Source organism: Rhinatrema bivittatum, chromosome 15 (assembly GCF_901001135.1).
Source record: "Rhinatrema bivittatum chromosome 15, aRhiBiv1.1, whole genome shotgun sequence".
NCBI lineage: Eukaryota > Metazoa > Chordata > Amphibia > Gymnophiona > Rhinatrematidae > Rhinatrema > Rhinatrema bivittatum.
Genome location: NC_042629.1, coordinates 34,618,625 through 34,638,390, shown reverse-complemented (window position 1 = coordinate 34,638,390; position 19,766 = coordinate 34,618,625). Strand labels below are relative to the sequence as shown.

The 19,766-nt window shown below is 42.1% G+C and overlaps 1 protein-coding gene across 5 annotated transcripts in view; it reads right to left on the bottom strand.

The window, feature by feature from the left end:
* The window catches only part of NME7 (NME/NM23 family member 7), a 310,951-nt gene that overhangs the window by 23,773 nt on the left and 267,412 nt on the right, over positions 1-19,766 (bottom strand). For all 5 annotated transcript variants that reach the window (XR_003852753.1, XM_029577812.1, XM_029577811.1 and 2 more), the window contains one exon: positions 5,712-5,819. Coding sequence is in view for 4 of the 5 variants with exons in the window: in XM_029577812.1 (XP_029433672.1) it covers positions 5,712-5,819 (108 nt within the window). In the remaining variant the exon portion in view is untranslated. The remainder of the gene's footprint in view (positions 1-5,711; positions 5,820-19,766) is intronic.

Here is a 19,766-nt window from a genome sequence, read left to right as displayed (position 1 = left end):
GCCATCGGTGACCCGGGGTCCATCGGTGGAAAAGCGGCCATAAGCGATTCCATCCTCGAGAGCAGCGGTGCCAATGCTGCTGGAATAGGGTCAACGGTCGGTTCTGCAATCGGTACCGGTGTCGGAGGAACCTGGAGTCTGTGCATCGCCTTGTCGATGGCCTCCTGAACCATCCAGTCCAGTTCCTCTCGGAGACCTGGAGCAAGCAGCCCCGGCTCCAGAACAGAAGAAGGAGGCAGAGGCATAGCTGGAGGGACCACCGTTAAAGGCGGAGTCGTGGCTCCCGATACCCTGTCAGATGAGGGTTGCCTCTGTGACCCGGTCGCCGAAAAGGTCGGTGCTTTTTCTGGACGAGGCTTCTTCGACGGCGGTTTGGACGATGGCGAGGTCGATGATGTCGCTCCCTTGATGGTCCGAGACTTTCAATGCCGGTGGCGATGTTTATCTCTATAATCCCCTCGGTCCTGAGGGGGAGTAGAGGGTGTCAAAGGCCGAGAAGTCATCAATGCCAGACTGTCACCAGCCGGAGATCGATGCTGGCGCGAAGTTGACGGTGCCGGTCTGATGACGTCGATGCAATAGACAGCGTCGGGGTTTGAGCACGGAGGAGAAGTTTCATCTTCTCCATTCTAGCCTTGCGACCTTTGGTGTCATAAGGGCACATTTGGTGCAGATTAGGACATTGTGCTCACATCCGAGACACATTACACAGACTTTGTGAGGGTCTGTGATGGACATGGTGTGATTACAGTCTGGGCACCGGCGGAACCCAGACGCCATGGCCATGAAAAAATTGAGCCGCGGTACGGTCAATGGCCAGTAGGCCGTGAGGGCCAAACTCAACGGTAATCGACAGAAAATGGGTAAAAAACTTACCGGAGAACCACGGCTTGAAAAAGTTGAAGGAGGGACCCTGTGGGGTAAATTAAATTTTAGTAATTCCATGAGGAAAATTCCTGTGAGGAATCTCTGCAGAGCTCCTTAACCACATGGCTACTGCTGCGCGGAAAAAAGAAGATTGAAGGGGGACCCCTGCTGGCTGCAGGGTTAGTGCCATGCTGGGCATGCCCAGTAGGGGCCAGTCAAAGTTCTGGAAACTTTGACAGAAGTGTTCCGTGATTGGGCTCCATCCTGTGATGTCACCCATATGTGAGGACTACCATCCTGCTTGTCCTGTGAGAACACGAGTAACTCCTTTGAAAATTCACCTGTAAGTGTTCAAGCTTCTTAAATTCAGGATGGGCCTAAATCCCCCAGTATTCTTGGGAATAAGAAAGTAACTGGAATAGAACCCATAGCCATGTAGCTGGGGTGAAGCAGGTTCTGTAGCTCATAGACTGAGAAAAGACTCCACTGAATGAGACATACCCAGATTGAAAGGCTAAACAATGAAGAAGCATGGGGAATCAGGAGAAATGTTAAGTGGTATCCAGACTCCACAATTTTGAGTATCCAGTAGTCTTTGGTAATTTTACACCATTCCTCCTGGTATTACTGAATCCTCCCTCCTATCGGGGGAGGATGGCTGATGGTTTTATAATGGTCAAAAGCTTGGCCTAGGCTTTGGTTGGGCCTGTTGTGCTGCTTTAGGTTGACTGTGTTCTTGCTGTTGACTTTGGGCAAACTTGTGGCTGCTGTGGAAGCAGGGATGGGATTCAATACCTTTGGAATTGCCAGAAAGGGATCTCTAGAAGTACAGCCTTTTAAAAGCATAATATGGCTGGTGTAAAGCTGTTGCTCTGAGCCAATTGAGAGGGACTGACCTGCCAAATGTTGCTTTTTGATTTGAGTAACTGTTTTCCTGAGCTATTTTCTGAAGAGATGGTCCACCGGGCAGAGGGCATCTACTACTTAACATGGACATCATTCCACAAGTTGCTCGCTTGTAACCAAGCCATCCAACAAGCTCCTATGAAGGCCGAGCAAGTGCGGGCAGTTGTGTGAAATACTTCATAAATAATTTGAATAAGATAGCATATACACTCTTCCATGTCTAAAAATGGTTGTGGATATGTTGAGGCAGTATCACCCAATGGAAGATATGGCATCAGCTTTTGCATGCAGTCATAGAAGTATTGAACATATAGAATTGGTGAGCAGATATTCATGCACTGAACATGGAGCTCTGAAATACTTTCTTATGAAAGTTGTCCAGTATCCTGGGCTCCTTCCCTGGTGGGGTGTTGGAAAATAGTCTTGTTTTCTCTGCCCGTTTAAGTGCAGATTCCTCTTCTGATTGATAAGGTAGATGTATCATTCTGTATCCCAGTGATTTTGTACTCTGTGCTCAAGGTCTAGTTTCCTTTCTACTGGGGCACAGGAAATTGAGTTCTCCCATATTCTTCTTTTGTAATTCCGGCAGAATATCGAGGACTGGAATGGCTGCCAGTTCAGATGGGGTCTCTAGAATTTTAAGAAAACTAAAGATTTTTTGATGAGGATGCTTGTCCTTACAAACATCAACTGTAAGCGCTGTTCCCAATGTCCAAAAAATCTGGAATAAGATAGGTCCTCTGGAGGAAAGTGATCCGGAAGATCAGGTAGAGGATTGGAGGATATCCTTGTCTAACCCTCTTCAGATCCAAGGGAGGGAGGAAACACTAATCCAGGACCCCAGTGATGAATCTGGTGACTGAGGAGGGGACCTTGGTCACTTTGAAGGGGTATTCTTTCGGTGAATTGCCTCAGACTGGATGGACTCCACTGCAAGCAAGCAACTGGGATTAGTGTCACCTCATGTGAGATCTGATGGGGTGTCCACGCTGATTGAGGTAGCAGGGTCTCCTTGCAGGAGTAAGTCTTATATGGAAATGAGAGTTTGGAAAGTACCCTCCTTATTCTTAGATGCCAAAGAGGTAGAGAAAGTTTTCACCAATTCAGCCTCTTGGTCTAAGGAATAATATGCTCTTTGACTGGAAATTGGAGTTGGAACATCTGATATCAGGATGGAGTCCTCTGGACTTTGAAAGATTTGCAATGGAGTCAATTCAAAAGTAAGGGACTACGGAACAAATGGGATCCGATGTCTCTAGGCGAAAGCCTTGTTCTAACAATTTGACTGGTGACATTGTTCTGGTGATTGATGGAGGTATGTGCATTATACCACCTCTCTGTAGAGGCAGAAAACAGTTGAATAGGCCACACTGCTGCCCGGTGCGTAAATGATGGGGCAGCCTAGAAACAAAGAAATGTGTCAGTAGAAAAGACTGTATAACTTATCTAGTGTTCTCATCTGCCCAACTAATTTAGCTTTACAATTCTAATCATTCCTTCAGACATTCCCTGTGTTTATCCCATGCTTTCTTGAGTTTAGATACCGTTTTTGTCTCCACTACCTCTATTAGAAGGATGTTCCATGCATCCACTACTGTCTCTGTAAAGAAATATTTCCTAAGATTACTTCTGAGCCTATGCCTTTTTATCCCCATCCCATGACTCCTTGATCTACAGTCTTTTTTCCATTGAAAGAGGCTCACCTCCTCTGCTTGGAAACTATGGAAGAATTTAAATGTCTCTACCATATCTTCCCTATCTCGCCTGTTCCATCTCTCAAAGCATTACTGGTGTCAAGGCTCAAAGCATCACATGCTCCAAGGCTCAGTGTGTCAAGGACATTGAGCACTTATGCACCTGGGCTTTATGCATCAATGGCACTGGAGTCCTGTGCACTGATGGCACCGAGGCCCAAAGCATTGACAATACTGGTGCCTCATCAGCTGCAACATTAGAGCTGTGTGCATTGAAGACACTGGGGCTAGAGGAAGGTGCATTGGCTGCACTGATGGCACCAATCAATGCTTTTTCGGGCTGGGTGTGCCATCAGCTCCACAGATTATTTCTTTTTCTTAGTTTTTGATTTGTTTGACCTTGAGGACATTGTCTGTTCCACTGATGAGGAACACCTCTTAGAACAGCTCTTCCTCTACATCTGACCAACAAGGAGAGATCCTGCATTGGGAGAAGGATTGACTATGGCTCATCAGAGTCTTATGCAGTTCCTCCATTTTTTAGACCCTGGACTTTTGGGACTATGGAGACATGCTGCCACAATGATAGTAATTTGTCTATTTGTGGTCCAGTCCAAGGTAGCGGTTAGAGAGATCATGTGCATTGGTAAACGTCCACATGCGCCCATATACACATCTATGAGTGCACACAAAACTGCTCTGCATATACACTATATGAAGGTTATAAATATGTGTTAACGTTTCTAGGAACATACACACATAAAAAATGCATAAATACATATTTTGCACTTATTCAGATAAGTACTGATTTATCCAGCTAAGTAGCAGCTACTTAGCCACATAAGTCAGAATTTAGCTGGCTAAGTGTGTGAAATTGGTAACCTGCATATTTTTCCATCTAATTTTAAAGCTATATGTGAGTATATTTAACATGCTTAAATTAGATGCATTTACCCTCTACAAGTCAGCTTTTACATGTGTAAATTGGGAGATTTTCTAACGTGCAGCAATGAAATTACCACTTTTACCAATTAGTCTACCAGTTTGCCCAGTGCATCTGTAGGTCATCAAGACCCTCCTGGTTCTTCAGCCTGAAGTTTCTCCATTTCACCCAGATCACTTTCTCCAGATATTAAGCAGGAGTAAATATTCACAAATACGCTGCCAAATTTACATGCATAAATTACTTATAAATAGCAATTTACTTGCATAAATGTTAACATATTCAATGGAGATATCCTGATAGCCAGACCTGTTTATGGCACTCTAGGACCACAGCTGCCTACCACTGAATTATATAAATGATATTTCTATGCAGGGTCAAATTAATTCTAATTAAAATATTTTGGAAAAGTAAAACCTATGCAAATCCATGTTACATATAATACCAATACTATTTAAAGTATCATCCAAAGATGCACCAGCCAGATATCTAATAGAAGTACCAGAGATTGGTCAAAAGTAAATAATTAAACAAAATAGGTTCCAGCATAAACTGTGTTATTCAGGTCTATTTCAAATACTTTCCAAAAACCAGCAACAGACAAAATATGTGAAACTTGGTGATAGACTAAAGATATTAAAACATTGGCTGAGACTGGCTAACTTGTGCTATTTTGAAGACCAGCGAGATTTATCCATGTGTATAATATTTTTTACCCAGCACTTGCATCTCTGCACCACTGCAAACCTTGAAGTCCCTTTGTAGTAGGGACTGGGTGACTCAGGGGAATAATTCAATCTTACAAAATCTTTCGCTTCAAGGCCACTCACTGGTTCAGATCCCAGCTAAGGTAGCCTATGTGAAATGAGATGGTGGTCTCAAGCCATAGCAGATGTGCTTACATCGCAGCTTCTTTCAGATTCCTATGAATCTGTGAAGTCAACCGCATACGTCATCACTGACGAGAGAGAGAGATGGCCTTTGTCATTGTCATTTGCATCAGTACTGTTGAAAGAGGTGGCTCACAATGGGAATGCTCCTCGATTAGTTGGTTGCTTTACTGTAATCTACACATACAAAGGGATGATGAATACACAGTACCTGGAATACAGTGCCACCTTGAATATACAAGATCTAGCATGTAGTGCTATCCCCGAAAGCCCAGGGTCTGATACACAAACCAGTTCTCCATAAACAGGGTCTGAAAGGTGTACATTACTCAAGATCTGGTGCATAGCAATATCTTTAGTAAATATAGTTTGCATTAAAAAAAATAAAAAACGCACTGTACAATCTCTTACTTCTAAGGCTCCATCCTCAGGTAAGTCTGTGCAGTGGACAGCGTTCTGAATCTTGTTTTTCCCAAAGCGAGCACGAAGTGTTTGAGGTCGCAGGTGGCGGGCTATTTCCTGTCAAATACCATCAAAAACACATTTAACACCACAGTAAAAATTACCTTTGCTAATATTCGTGTGTACATTATATATCCCAGGTATCATGAATCTAATATTTTCTTAGGTTTTGTATATGGACTTTTAATCGCCTACCTTTTCCAGTAACGTTAATAATAGCTGACTAGCATAGGTCTCCAAAGTGTTTTGTTATTTACTTTGTTTGCTAGATAACACTGTTAGTCCCTGCACAGAGAGAATGTTTGGTGAAGCTCCAGAAGTATTCTCTCAGATACCATCAAACAGTAAATAAATGATGATCTTAAAATGGTGCAGGACAGAGCACGCTCGGAAGACGTCTCTGAACTCCACAGAGACGAAGAAGACTGAAGAAATAGGTCTCACTAATAAAACAATAAAATGGTTTGAGTCCTACCTAAACAATAGATGTTTTCAAGTACAAATCAAGAATACACTCTCAAAGTCACACTGCTAACCGGTGTCCCACAGGGATCAGCCCTGTCGGCAACACTCTTTAACATTTATCTCCTCCCGGTATGTCACCTACTAGCGGGACTTGGAATCATATATTACTTATACGCAGACGATATATAGCTACTGCTACCCATTGTGAACACCGTTGAAGAAACAATGAAACTTGCCAATATGTTATCACTGCAGTATCTTGAAATAATCAAACAGCTCTTAAATCAGATGGAACTGGTAGTAAACATCGACAAAACGGAATTCTTACACCTTGAACGTAAAAACATATACCACATTCAAAATTAAAAATAACCAAGCCGTTGAGCTAGCAACAAAGTATGAAATCTAGGAGTAACTGACACTGAGCTAAACATAAACAACACATCTCATTGAAAATAAAAGAAGGATATGCGAAACTAATGATCCTGAGAGACTAAAACCTCTTCTAACACTAAACAATTTCCGCACAGTTTCTGCAGGCAATGATATTCGCAAGCACAGATTACTGTAACTCCCTACTTTTAGGACTACCACAATCTACAATTCGGCCACTGCAAATATTACAAAACTCAGCTGCTAGAATTTTGATTGGCAAAAAAAAAGAATGACCACATTACAGGAACACTCGCCGAATTACACTGGCTTCCAATTGAACAAAGAATTCAATATAAGGCTTTATGCATAATTCACAAACTAATCCACGATGAAAAAGCTGACTGGCTTAACACTGCACTGCGCATACATGTCCCGCAAAGAAACCTGAGATCTGCTAATAAGGCTCTACTAATTGTCCCCTCTGTCAAAACAGCACGCCTCATGCAAGTAAGGGAAAGAGCACTGTCACTGGCTGGCCCCATGCTATGGAACACCATGCCACTCGAAATAAGGCTGCAGAGAGAAATTTGAAAATATTCAAAAACCAATCTGAAACCTGGGTCTTTAACAAGCTTTTATAAAGATAAAGAGAAGGAGAAAAACAGTTGATTGATAAGGACGCACCAAACTAGAAGTTGTTACTTGTAACCTACAAATGCATATTAATGTTAATTTCAGACCGACTAATATGTTCCCAACAGACAAGCTTAACTTACACACATAGTTTATTGTAATGAATTGTTACCGTACTATGATGGCACATGATTAATTTGTAATCTATACCAATTATATTTTCATTATCGTGCCTTGCTGTAAACCGTTGTGATGGTTATCTAACTTAACGACGGTATAGAAGAGTTTTTAAATAAAATAAATAAATAAATACAGAAGCAACGTAAAGATCTTACTTTTAAATAATATTGTTGCCAGTTTAAAGTGTGATAATTCTTCTCTTTAAACGTTAAACCATAAATTGTAGTACAAGTCACATAAAAATGAAACAGTTATTGAATAACCATGTTCCATCTAGGATTACAATGTCAAATTAACTAGTTTAATTTCTGTAAGTCTGAGATAATACATAAACAATTTGAAGTAAACCATGATATGTTTTTTCTCAATTATACACTTAAGGCTCGATCTTCAAAGTGCTTGTGTAAAGACTGATGTGCACGGACCAAGAGAGGGATCTTGGGGTGATAGTGTCTGGGGATCTAAAGATGGTGAAGCAAGGTGACAAGGCGATAGCTAAAGCCAGAAGAATGCTGGGCTGCACAGAGAGAGGACTAACCAGTAAGAAAAAGGAGGTGATAATGCCCTTGTACAGGTCCTTGGTGTGGCAGTTACTACCCTTAACAGATGCCCCTGCTTAGATGGCAGGGGTGGGGGGGAGAAGAGGAATAGGATTCAGACAACAACCAAGGGCCCCAACTTCTATGGTCTGGGATACTGATGCACAGACATAAGGGAAAAGGCACAGGACGGCTTCTATGGCCAAGTCCTAAAGGAAATGAAGAAAGCGTGCATGGGGGTAACTTGCTGGTGCGGCAGTTATTACCCTTAGCAGAAAGCATGGAGATTACGACCTTTAACCAATATGCCTTGATGCTTTAAATAAAACTGAAACATTGCTCTCCACGTCACCTCAACGCCAGGGGAAAAGGGGAATTGAATTCAAACAAACAAAAGGGCCCCAACTTCTATGGTCTGGGGTACTGATACGCAGACATAAGGAAAAAAAAGCACAGGACGGCTTCTACGGCCAAGTCCCTAAGCAAAGCACGTCAAACAACACTGTCTGAATTTTCAAGAAGGCTCATCACCCAGTAAAAAAAATATTACTAACTGAAATTTTTCTGGATATCATAAGATTTGAGGATAACTGCACAGAGCGACAGTTTCTACCTTAAGCTTGCTGGTCAGACTGGATGGACCATTTGGTCCCTTTCTGCCATTATTTCTATGTTTCTGTAATTTCATTTTCATTTCATTTATTCATTCTTATTAACCCCTCATGCAGGAAGTTCCTGATCAGTGCAGTGTACAAGTTTGAGCAAAAACAATAAACTCAAACAAATAATAAAACAATAACAAACCATACAAATTGAATAAAAACTTAAAACTAAAATAAATTACCCTCTCCCTTTGCCAGAGAATTAAACATACTGCTTACAGATCTAACATGGCAAGTGCCAAGATTTCACCTGTTTCTGAAAAAGAAGATAAGCTTAAGTGGCACTTTGAAGATCTACTTGTGGCCAGTTTGCATAAAAGTACCTGCATAACTTGGTTTCCCACATATTTTTGTATTTACTGGGAGCAGGTGTTCCATAGAGTGGCATTAGGACGAGAATATGACTTATGCTCATGCTTTCATATCTATGCATATAAGTTACCATGCACAAGTTACACCCTACACATTTGCATATACCTGACCAATTAAATTCACTTTGAAAAGGCATGATAAAGGGTGTATATCTGCTATGCAGGAAGTTATAAAACAACTCTCTCTTATGCTAAGTGATTAACCCTCCATCTGTAATGTTTGGCTGCTCAAGGGAAGGCCCCTCAACTGGCTGCACTCACCCCGATGCCACAAATGCTGACATCAGGCCCCCAGGATGCCATCCATGCTGCTCCCTGATGCTGCCTTAAAGGCATGTGTGCGCACTCCCACACAACTGATGAAGGCCCTGTTGTGGGAACTCTAGCACAGCGCCCCCTAATGACGTCAAAACAAAGCATCCAGTCCTTGCCTCAGCAATAGGTCCTCCTGCCTTGCAGTGTGTTGCTACTTCCTGTGCTCTGTCTTGCTGTCCCTGGGTCTGTCTCGCCTTGCCTTGTCCATGCCCTTGCTCTGCTTCCATTGCCTTACCCTGTCTACCTTGCCTTGTCCAACTTGCCCTGTCTTGTCTATCAGTGTCTAGTCTCTGTCTCGCTTGTCTTGGCCTGATTCCTAGATTCTGACCTCTGCTTTGGATTCTGACTTCATCTGCTTGCTCCCTTCCTGACCCTTGGCTTGGACCCTGATATCATCTGCTCACTGCCTGCCCTGACCGCAGCTCATACCTGGACTCTCTCTGACCTCTCCTTTAGGGACACTCGCTTGCTGGCCCCTGGAACCCAAAGGCTCAACCCTCAGGAAACAGGGCAGTTCCAGTCTCAGTAAAGATGTGTCTGCCAGCTGTCAGCATGGGCCTAGCAGGATTGCCTACTAGGCTGTGCCAACCACACCATAGACCAAGGGCTCACAATCGAGATACCATTTTTACAAAGAAAACTCTGTTTTGTTGGCCCAAATTAACATTTAGGTACCTTTCCCTTGCTAAAAAATCCCTTCCTCCAATGTACTTCACTTTCTCACACCAAACTGATTCTTAAAAGCTTTTCAATGTTGGTGTGCATAACTTGAGCATTCGAAAAATTTACAAAAGCATATATATAGAGAAGAAAAAAGACGTCTTAATATCCTACTAAAATACTTCATTGTAAGGACATTTTGGAATTAAAATTCAATTTGTGGGTTGAACAAGAGAGCTTCTCTCTCCTAAAGAGGGGAGTTGGAAGCTGTAGTCATCCATCATTACCACCTATATGTTTGATGTCACAGTAGCTAGATGTATCTAGGACTTCAAGTTGTTATTTCTAGAGGGGATCTTGGGGAAAGTAATGTGGTTGCCATGTTAACCCACTGAATGTGCTGAAATAAAGATCAAAACATAAAAAATTATAAGATGATTCCTTTTTCTTGGAATACATTTCTTGACCAGCGTTTGGAAGCTCCACTTTCTTCATTGGATTAACATAAATTGACCAGGCCAAAAGCACTTGATGTTGTCTGAAGATACAAGTGAATCATAGATTACATTACAACAGTGAAAAGAGAAAAGGTATGCGTGTGGGGGAAGAGGGGAGTTTGATGTGTTAGAGTGATAAGAAGATGAGCTTTAAAGTCAAAATGTATGCTGAAGACACATAAGACTACAAGTTATATACTGACAGACTGATCAAACTCATTGTGAAAGATTTTGTATTATAATTACCATTTTTTTTTTACATAAAGGATGTCTCGTCAGAACCAAAATTTGTTTGCAATACACAAAAGGGAGACAAGCGATTTAACTATGAATTTTAAATTTATATTCCTGACAAGAATAAACAGATCATATTTCTAATCATTCCAAAACTATTGTCAGCAGTTAAAATTCCAGAATCAGACTCATAATTCAATATTTTAAGATCAAAGTCAGATTTCTGGGGTCTGGGCTGCTTGTAACTAATATTAGTAGCCATGGTTAATGAACTGAGAAAACACAGAATGTCCCAGAGAGTTCAGGAAGTGTGAGTGGTAATATCTGATCTTGTGACTTTGCTGTTATTCCAAGCAACTAAACTCATTACATTTTAAAGTGCATTAATCTTCCATACCCTGGGCCTCATGTAAGCTCATTTCCAGATTTGTGATTGATTAAATACAGCATTACTATGATGATCAATGATTAAAAATTTGCTAGACGTACCATCACCCCGACAGGCTAGTCTAGAAATTACCAGGGAAAGAGCGTTCTCGGTTGCTGGCCCGATCCTTTGGAACGCATTACCAGATTCACTAAGATCCACACCCAACCTGAATCACTTCAAAAAATCCTTTAAAACACATTTCTTTCAAATTGCATATAAATTACACCTACAAGATAATTTAATTTTGCAAAAACTACACCTACAAAAACAATTCAAATTATCATTTTTTGCTTAACCACATGGCACCATATTACCATCTTTTAGTACTACGTTAGTTGTCTTTGTATTTTTAATAGTTTATGTTTTTAATTTTTATTATTTACATAAGCATGCTTTTTGTAACATGATATTTTTATTTTTTATGTCTTTCTAATTTTTATTTTTTAGAATACTTTTGTACACCGTTTTGATTAAACATTGTTTGTAAAAGCAGTATAAAAACATTGCTAAATAAATAAATAAACTGCCTTTTTGAAAGTAAACTTTCACCCAAGCCTGTGTACACAAGTTTAAGCTACTAGTACATCTTTCATAGATGATGCAAATGAAAATAAATGGTAGGTTAGAGCAGATTCATTAACAGATTTTACATGGGCATCACACATAAATCTAATATATAATTAATGATATGTGAGAATAAATAACTGACATATTACATAGGATATTACACATATCTCAGAAAATGTAGATGCAAAAGCTAGCAGATTAATTCTTAATACTGGTCTTAGTTGTCCTGATCATGGAACACTTGGCCAAAAAGCCAAGTTTTCAGCTGCTTCTGCTAAAATGTTTCTGTTAGTGAGTTCCACAGGGAGGGGGCTATTCCCAAGAAAGCCCATGTCTGGTGTCAGAGGGCTTTATTTCCTTTATGGGAGAGGTAATGACCACCTTAGAGGTCTGGTGGGTGTTCAGAGAGTTGGTTCATCCAGAATTCTGGCTGTTTCCTTTCAAGGCTTAGGGTTTAAAATTGACGTTGTAAAGTACTGGGAGTCAGTGAAGTTTTAGTAGAGAGGGTGTGATGTGTTCACGGTGGTTACAGCCTAGCAGGTGTGCTGCTGTATTCTGAATTTGTCTTTTGATGTCATACACAGTGGGGTAGATTTTCAGACCGCGCGAATAGGCGTACTTTTGCTGGCACATCAGGCGCAAGCAAAAGTACGCAGGATTTTAGCGGATACGCGCGTAGCCGCGCGTATCCGCTAAATCCTGGATCGGCGCGCGCAAGGCTATCGATTCTGTATAGCCGGCACGCGCCGAGCCGCGCAGCCTACCCCCGTTCCCTCCGAGGCCGCTCTGAAATCGGAGCGGCCTCGGAGGGAATCCTCTAACGCCCTCCCCTCACCTTCCCCTCCCTTCCTCTACCTAACCCACCCGCCCGGCCCTATCTAAACCCCCTCCTTACCTTTGTCAGGGGATTTACGCCTCCCAGAGGGAGGCGCAAATCCCTGTTCACCAGCGGGCCGCTAGTGCGCCGGGACGCGACCTGGGCGCGGCCACGCCCCCGGGCCCGCCCCTAAAACGCTGCCGACACGCCCCCCTCAGAAAACCCCGGGACTTACGCGAGTCCCGGTGTCTGCGCACGCTGGTAGGCCTATTGAACATAGGCGCACCGGCGCGCAGGGCCCTGCTCGCCTAAATCCGCCCGGATTTAGGCGAGCAGGGCTCCGAAAATCCGCCCCCGAGCGTTGCAGTTGTCCAGCTGAGATATTATCACAGCATGGATTACAGTGGTCAGACTTGTCTTTGCGATGTATGGTGTAAGTTTGAATAGCCACTGAAGATACAGTAGTGGTGGCAGTTTTTGAAAGTTGCTTAAATTTAAGGTAGCATGGATAATTAAGAATTCAGCAGGATCTTAAGGCTCCATACTAGTGATTTCACAGAGAGTTCAAGGTTCCCAAAAGGAAATTTCATGTCAGGGACTTGGTCGTTCAATTTTGGACCCACAAACTTTGTCTTGCTTGAGTTTGGATGGTCATGGGGGATGCATATAGTTTCTTCCCGGCTGTTTGAAGGTCTGGTTCTATGGGTATGAGGAACTGCAAATTGTCAACACAGATGTAGAATTTTAGCTTTAGAGAGAGAAAATCAGTTGAGCTAGTGATTTGAAGAAGATAGTGAAAAGAATGGGTGACAGAAGGGATTCCTGAGGAACTACAGAGGTTAAGGTTCAGGGTGAAGAGGAGGATCCGGGGATTTGAACAGACTGTGTCTGTCTGATAAGTAGGATTCAAACCACGCTAGTACACTGCTGATACCTGTTTCTTCTAACCGTGAGAGCAAAATAGAGTGGTCAACTGTTGAATGACACCAAGAAATCTAGTAATACTAGTACTGAGGTAAGACCAGTAGGGATAAGAGTGCTGTCTCTATCCCATGGTTGGGTCTGAAGTCAAATTGGCTGAGATCCAACCAGTTTCTTTCTTCGCCAGTCATTTAATTGGTTACAGAATGACAGTTTGACCACTTTTGCCAGGAATGGGATATTTTAGACTGGGCAGTAGTTTTCTGGTTTATCCTGGTTGAGATTGGTCTTTTTTTTTTTTTTTAAGAAGACAGACCAATGTACCACATCTCTTTTCAGCACTGATGGAATAGATTCTCTGAGAAGGAAGGGTTGACAATTTTGGTTGCCCATCTTGTGAGGCCTTTGCTTGCCCTAGTCACCAAATTTGATGGGCAAGGGTCAGCAACATCTCCCCAAGCATCTTTGCAAGATTGTCTTCTGTTACAAAGTAAAATAAATCCCATATATCTGATTTGGGGGCAGTGGGGAGAAGGGTTTGAACTTGTCTGGGGGAGGGGCTTGGCACTTTTTTTTTTTTTGTGATTCTGGCAGAGTCCCTTGATCTTGTTGCTGAAGTATAAGGCAAAATATTCACAGGTTAGTGTAGATTAGGAAACTTGATTCTGTTGTAGTGAGGGTTATAGTAGATTTACTAATTGGAATAGATGCCTAGCTGAGTTTGTAACCTGCTCAATAGTTTGAGCAAAGTATTGGTTTTTTTTAGTAGTTGTTATAGCTTGGCAATTGTTTACCATGAGGGACCTCCAGGTGTGATTTGCATCATTTCCTTTCTAGTCTGAATCCTAGGCATTTCAGACTTTGTAGTTCTGGAGAGTACCAAAGAGACAGTGTGTAGGGCATTGGACCTGTTTTAATGGTGTGATTTTTGTCTAAGGCAATTGCTAAGTTGGTATTCCATTTATCCACTTGCTCTGTCACTGAAGTTGTCATCTCATCAGTGGATGGATATTCTAGTACTGCTAGCAGGTTTTCACTTTATTTAGCCATTATTATTATTATTAGGTATTTTTATATACCGTGGTACGTTTGGAACATCACCTCGGTTCACAAGTAACATTTATTTATTTTATTTTATTTATTTAAATTCTTTTAATATACCGATGCTCAAGACCAGGTCTTATCGTACCGGTTTACAATAAACTAGGGGGTAACCAGTTAACACTGAAAGCGAAAAAAATTACATTACAACAGGGAATGTGGAACAAGGCTGTTAGAAAAAAAAGGGATAGATTAACAATTTCTAACTGGAGAGCAGTGCATATAAGCAGAGTAATTGCTTACATGGTAAGAATTATATACAATTTACACAGTGGAGTCGATTAGGCAAGTTATATGAGAGCGCAGTTAGCAGAAAAACAGTTCCTTTGTGCGGCGGAAAGAGTACGCAACTGTGGGGTGTTGGTCCCTGTGGGTTACCATGAGGCTTCTTCAAGGATATGCTTGGGCGAACAGCCATGTTTTTAATTTTTTTCTGAATGTGATATGACAATGTTCCTGGCGGAGATCTGGCGGGAGAGAATTCCAGTGATGCGGACCGGCAGTTGAAAGCGCTCGTTTTTCAATGGCGTTGTGTATAGCGGATTTGTTCGGGAGAACTTGGAGGGAGTCTCTGTATGCAGATCTGGTAGGTCTTGCTGAGGAGTATGGTTTGAGGGGTATGGTGAGTTGGAGAGAGGATTGCTGAAATATGGTTTTGTGAATGATGGTCAGTGTCTTGAAGAGAGTTCTGTAGTGGAAGAGTAGCCAGTGAAGTATTTTTAGAATCGGTGTGATGTGGTCCATACGGCGAGAGTTTGTGAGTATCCTGGCTGCAGCGTTTTGCAGCATTTGAAGAGGTTTGGTAGAAGAGGCCGGGAGACCAAGTAGCAGCGCATTACAATAATCAATCTTTGAGAATAGTATGGCTTGAAGGACCGAGTGGGTAGTCATGGAAATGTAGGAGAGGTCTTAACTGTTTTAGGACCTGTAGTTTGTAAAAGCCTTCTTTAGTGGTGGTGTTATTGAATTTTTCAAGGTTCATTCTGGAGTCTAGGATGGCTCCTAGGTCTCTCACTTGATTTACTAATGGTGTATTAGTAGTGTTGGCTAGTGGGTTATTATCATTGTGGGAAATTACCAGCAGTTCCGTCTTGGACGTATTGAGAACAAGGCTGAGACTTGTGAGGAGGAGGTTAATGGCATGAAGGCAGCTATTCCAATAGTTTTAGAGTGTCGGAAACGGGGATCCTTGATGGAGATTAGGATCTGCACTTCGTCTGCATAAATGAAGTAGGTGAGGTTGAGGTTATTGAGTAGTTGGCATAGGGGGAGAAGATATATGTTGAATAGGGTCGGCGAGAGCGAGGAACCCTGGGGAACTCCTTGCTTGGTCGCTACAGGGGGAGACTCTGTTGATTATTTTTACTTTGTAATACCTGTTGCTTAGAAAGAATTTTAACCAGAGGAGTGCAGAACCTGAGATGCCTATTTCCATCAGACGGTTGATGAGGATTGTGTGGTTAACTGTGTCTAACGCTGCCGAGATGTCTAGCAGAGCTAGCAAGTATGATTGACCTTTGTCGAGGCCCATCAGGATGTTGTCCGTTAATGAGAGTAGGAGAGATTCTGTGTTTCTGCGTTTCCTGAAACCGAATTGTGATGGGTATAGAATGTCGTGGGAGTTGAGGTAGTCTGTGAGTCGAGTATTGACCAGTTTTTCCATTAGCTTGGCTATGAAAGGTAGGTTGGCAATGGGGCAGAAATTTATAGGGTTGGATGGGTCCAAGTTAGGTTTTTTTAGTAATGGTTTCAGAGAAGCTGTTTTTAAAGCGTCCGGGACTGTTCCGTGAGTGAGGGAACAGTTTATGATGTCGGCCAGAGGTTTGGTGATGATGTTTGGGATTGTGAGAAGGAATTTGGTCGGGATTTGGTCTATTGGGTGCGATGAGGGCTTCATTTTCTTGATGATAGATTCGGTTTCCAAGGATGATGTAGGATCAAAAGATTCTAGTGACCGTTTGTGTATCGATGGGGCGTGGTTTTGGTCAGGTGGAGGTTGGGAGTTTGGAGTGGGGTTGGAAGATGTCAGCGGAATAAGTAAATTTTTTATTTTGTTGTCGAAGAAAACTGCTAGCTCAGAGGATTTGTTTTGTGCTTCTTATTTATTTTATTATTTATTTTTTAGTTTTTATATACCGAGGTTCCTGTATAATATACATATCACCCCGGTTTACAAGGAAATATTCTGGTATGATTTGGCGGAATAGGGGTGGTGAGTGGCTGTAACATATGAGAATAGTGTTTTGGGTCGTATAGGAAGCCGTGTATTTTTTTGGCGTAGAAATCCCTTTTGGTACGAAGAATGGTGGCCCTATAGTAGCTCATTGCAGTTTTGTAGGGAGGCCAGTGTGGTGGAGGTTGGGATCCTTCCACCAGTGTTGTTCTTTATGTTGTAGGTCTTGTTGAGTTTTCTTAATTCTGATGAGAACCAGGGTTTTTTGTTAGTACGGGCAGGATTGATATTTTTGGATGTCAAGGGGCATAATTATCAGCTGCTGAGCGAGTGATAGTTAGCCAAGAGTTCATGGCGGTGTCCGCATTTGTGAGGTCCAGGTTAATTATGTCCTTGGTGAGAGTGTTGCTGAGGGCTTCCATGGAGCATGGTTTTCCTGAATTTGGATCGAGGATTTAGGGATGCAGCAACAGGCTTTACAAGAAACACATGAATGGTAAATCATATAGCAACAGACTTTACACAGCAGACTCATAGTATAACAGGAACTGAATGACATAAAGTGATATAATGTGGCAACAGGCTTAAGAAAGTTCATAAATAACAGCATCTGACTAGCAACGGATATGTTCATAAATAACAGGATCTAACTAGCAACGGATCTTAGTAGCAAAATATATGGTGATAAAAGCATTGGTGATAAAAGCATTGTTTTAACAGAGTGAGTAACAGACAGATCTATCATGCGATAGAAATATCAGAGGAATATCATTTAACAGAGTGGGTTACAATAGTCTGGATGCAAAGTGGGTTACAATAGTCTGGATGCAAAGTGAAGGGATCCCTCTGTGTAGGTCTACAGAATATGCAAATATCTTCTAAGTAGGTTCACCAAATCTTTTGAACAACCTGGAATGAGATTCAATGAACCTTGATAGTAACATAGTAAATGATGGCAGAAAGAAATCTATGCTCCATCCAGTCTGCCCAGCAAGCGGTTTTTTTTTTAAGGCAGTAACTGCCCTCCGTGCAGATTACCCTCCCCCTGTACCTTCTGTTAAGGGTACTAACTGCCATCATTAAAACCCTTCAGATATTTAAACATCCTGTATCTCCTCTTCTCCAGGGATACATATTTAGGACCTTCAGTCCTCATCTCTCTTTCAGTGCAGACCCCATACCTGGTTGCTTCTCTCTGAACCGTTTCTATCCTGTCTCTATCCTTTTTGAAATGCAGTCTCCAGAACAGAACACAGTATTCCAGGTGGGGCCTCACCAGGGACCTGTACACTAGGGCATTATCACCTCCTTTTTCCCTGCCCGTTATCTCTCTCTATGCAGCCCAGCATCCCTCTGCTCTTAGCCACTGCCTTATCCACATTATTTATTTACAATACTTATAGTCTGCTATTTTACCAGAGAGTCTGTTCATGGCGATTATAGCATAGCTATTTAAAACAATCAATACAATCACCAAATAAAATACAGGCTACCCATTAAAAGCTTCCTTAAATAACAAACTCTTCAAATCTTTACAAAAAAATTTGTAACCAGAAATCAGAGAGGGTTCCATACAAATGGTGCAACCAAAGAAAAAACATGGGCACTCATATGATGGAGCCAGGCAGACTTAGCCTCAGATAATGACAACAGTTGCTTATTACTAGATCTTAAAGAATGCTGCGACTAATACAATGGAAGAACATTTTTTAAATAGTCGGGATAAGGGCCATAAAGCATGCAATGAACCAACACAAGAATCCTAAATGTCATCCATTTCTCAATTGGCAGCCAGTGCAGCTGATACAAAACTGGTGAAATATGATCTCTTAATGCGCATCTGGCCACCAGCCGAGCTTAACAGCAACTGGAGCGAGCGCAAGTGGCATTTTGGTAAACCAATATTCAAAGCATTCCCATAACCTAGGAAAGATAACACAAAGGAAGGAATCAGGGTTTTTAAAATCCTCCGACTTAAAACAAACCTTAAATGCCGCAGTTTATATACAGGCCGATGCAATACTGTGCGCTGGCCGCAGTGCATGGCTCAACACATGACTGGACGTGCGTCCATAACCCCCGATGCAAAGCAGGGGTTAGTGCATCCAACAACACAAAGCACTATTACTACGTAAATTCATGTTGATTGAGACTATTGGCTATTTTCCCCCAATGAAAAGAAAAAAAAAAGTGCGCCCAACAACATTTTTACCCTCAAAAATTAAACATCTGCCCCGAAGCAGACGTTAATTCTTGAGGAGCCCAAAAAGTTTACAGAAAAGCAGAAATACTGTTTTTCTGTTGCTCCTCTGACTTAATATCATGGCGATATTAAGTTGGAGGAATCGAAAAAGGAAAAACCTTAAAATAAAATAATTTTAAAAAGTGTGCTGGCAGTCAGGTTAGAAAAAGGGACGCTCAATTAATGAGCATCCGTTTTCCTAACCCATGGCTGTGCCTAGGTTAGGAAAACAGGCGCTCATAAAATTCAGCGTGCGTTTTCCTAACCTGCTGATGGTCACCTCTCCTGGGTGGCCGCTGCCCGAGGAGGTGCTAGGAGTGCACAGTTTCCCCTAGCGCCTCCTTTCTACCATAGCAGACATTTAATATTAAATCGGGTGCCCGGGAGAGGGCGTTGGCGCGCGTTTGGAGGCAGGTGCTCAATCATGAGCACTCGTTTCCGTTGCGCAATACCTGCATTGGCCATGAAAAGTTTGAAAAAAAAACATTTCTCACAACCCTTTGCAGCTGGCTCTGAAATGAAAATGAACTATCCAAATACCACCCAAATCTGGGCAACCTCTACAGACCCCCCAGCTCAATTCCATCCACAAACCCATTAGGCAACGGGATTGCCGTCTGCTGCCTCAGATTGAACAGACGCTATCACTCCGAGGGCTCTTTCCTGGGCCATGCACATCAATCTTTCATCCACCTGTCACACAGAGTTCCTTTGGATTTCTGCATCAAAATTCATGATTCTACCCTTCTTAGCACTGAATCCCAGCTGCCAAACCTTTAACAATTCCTCTAGCTTTCTTAGATCATTTTTCCTTTCTCTCTA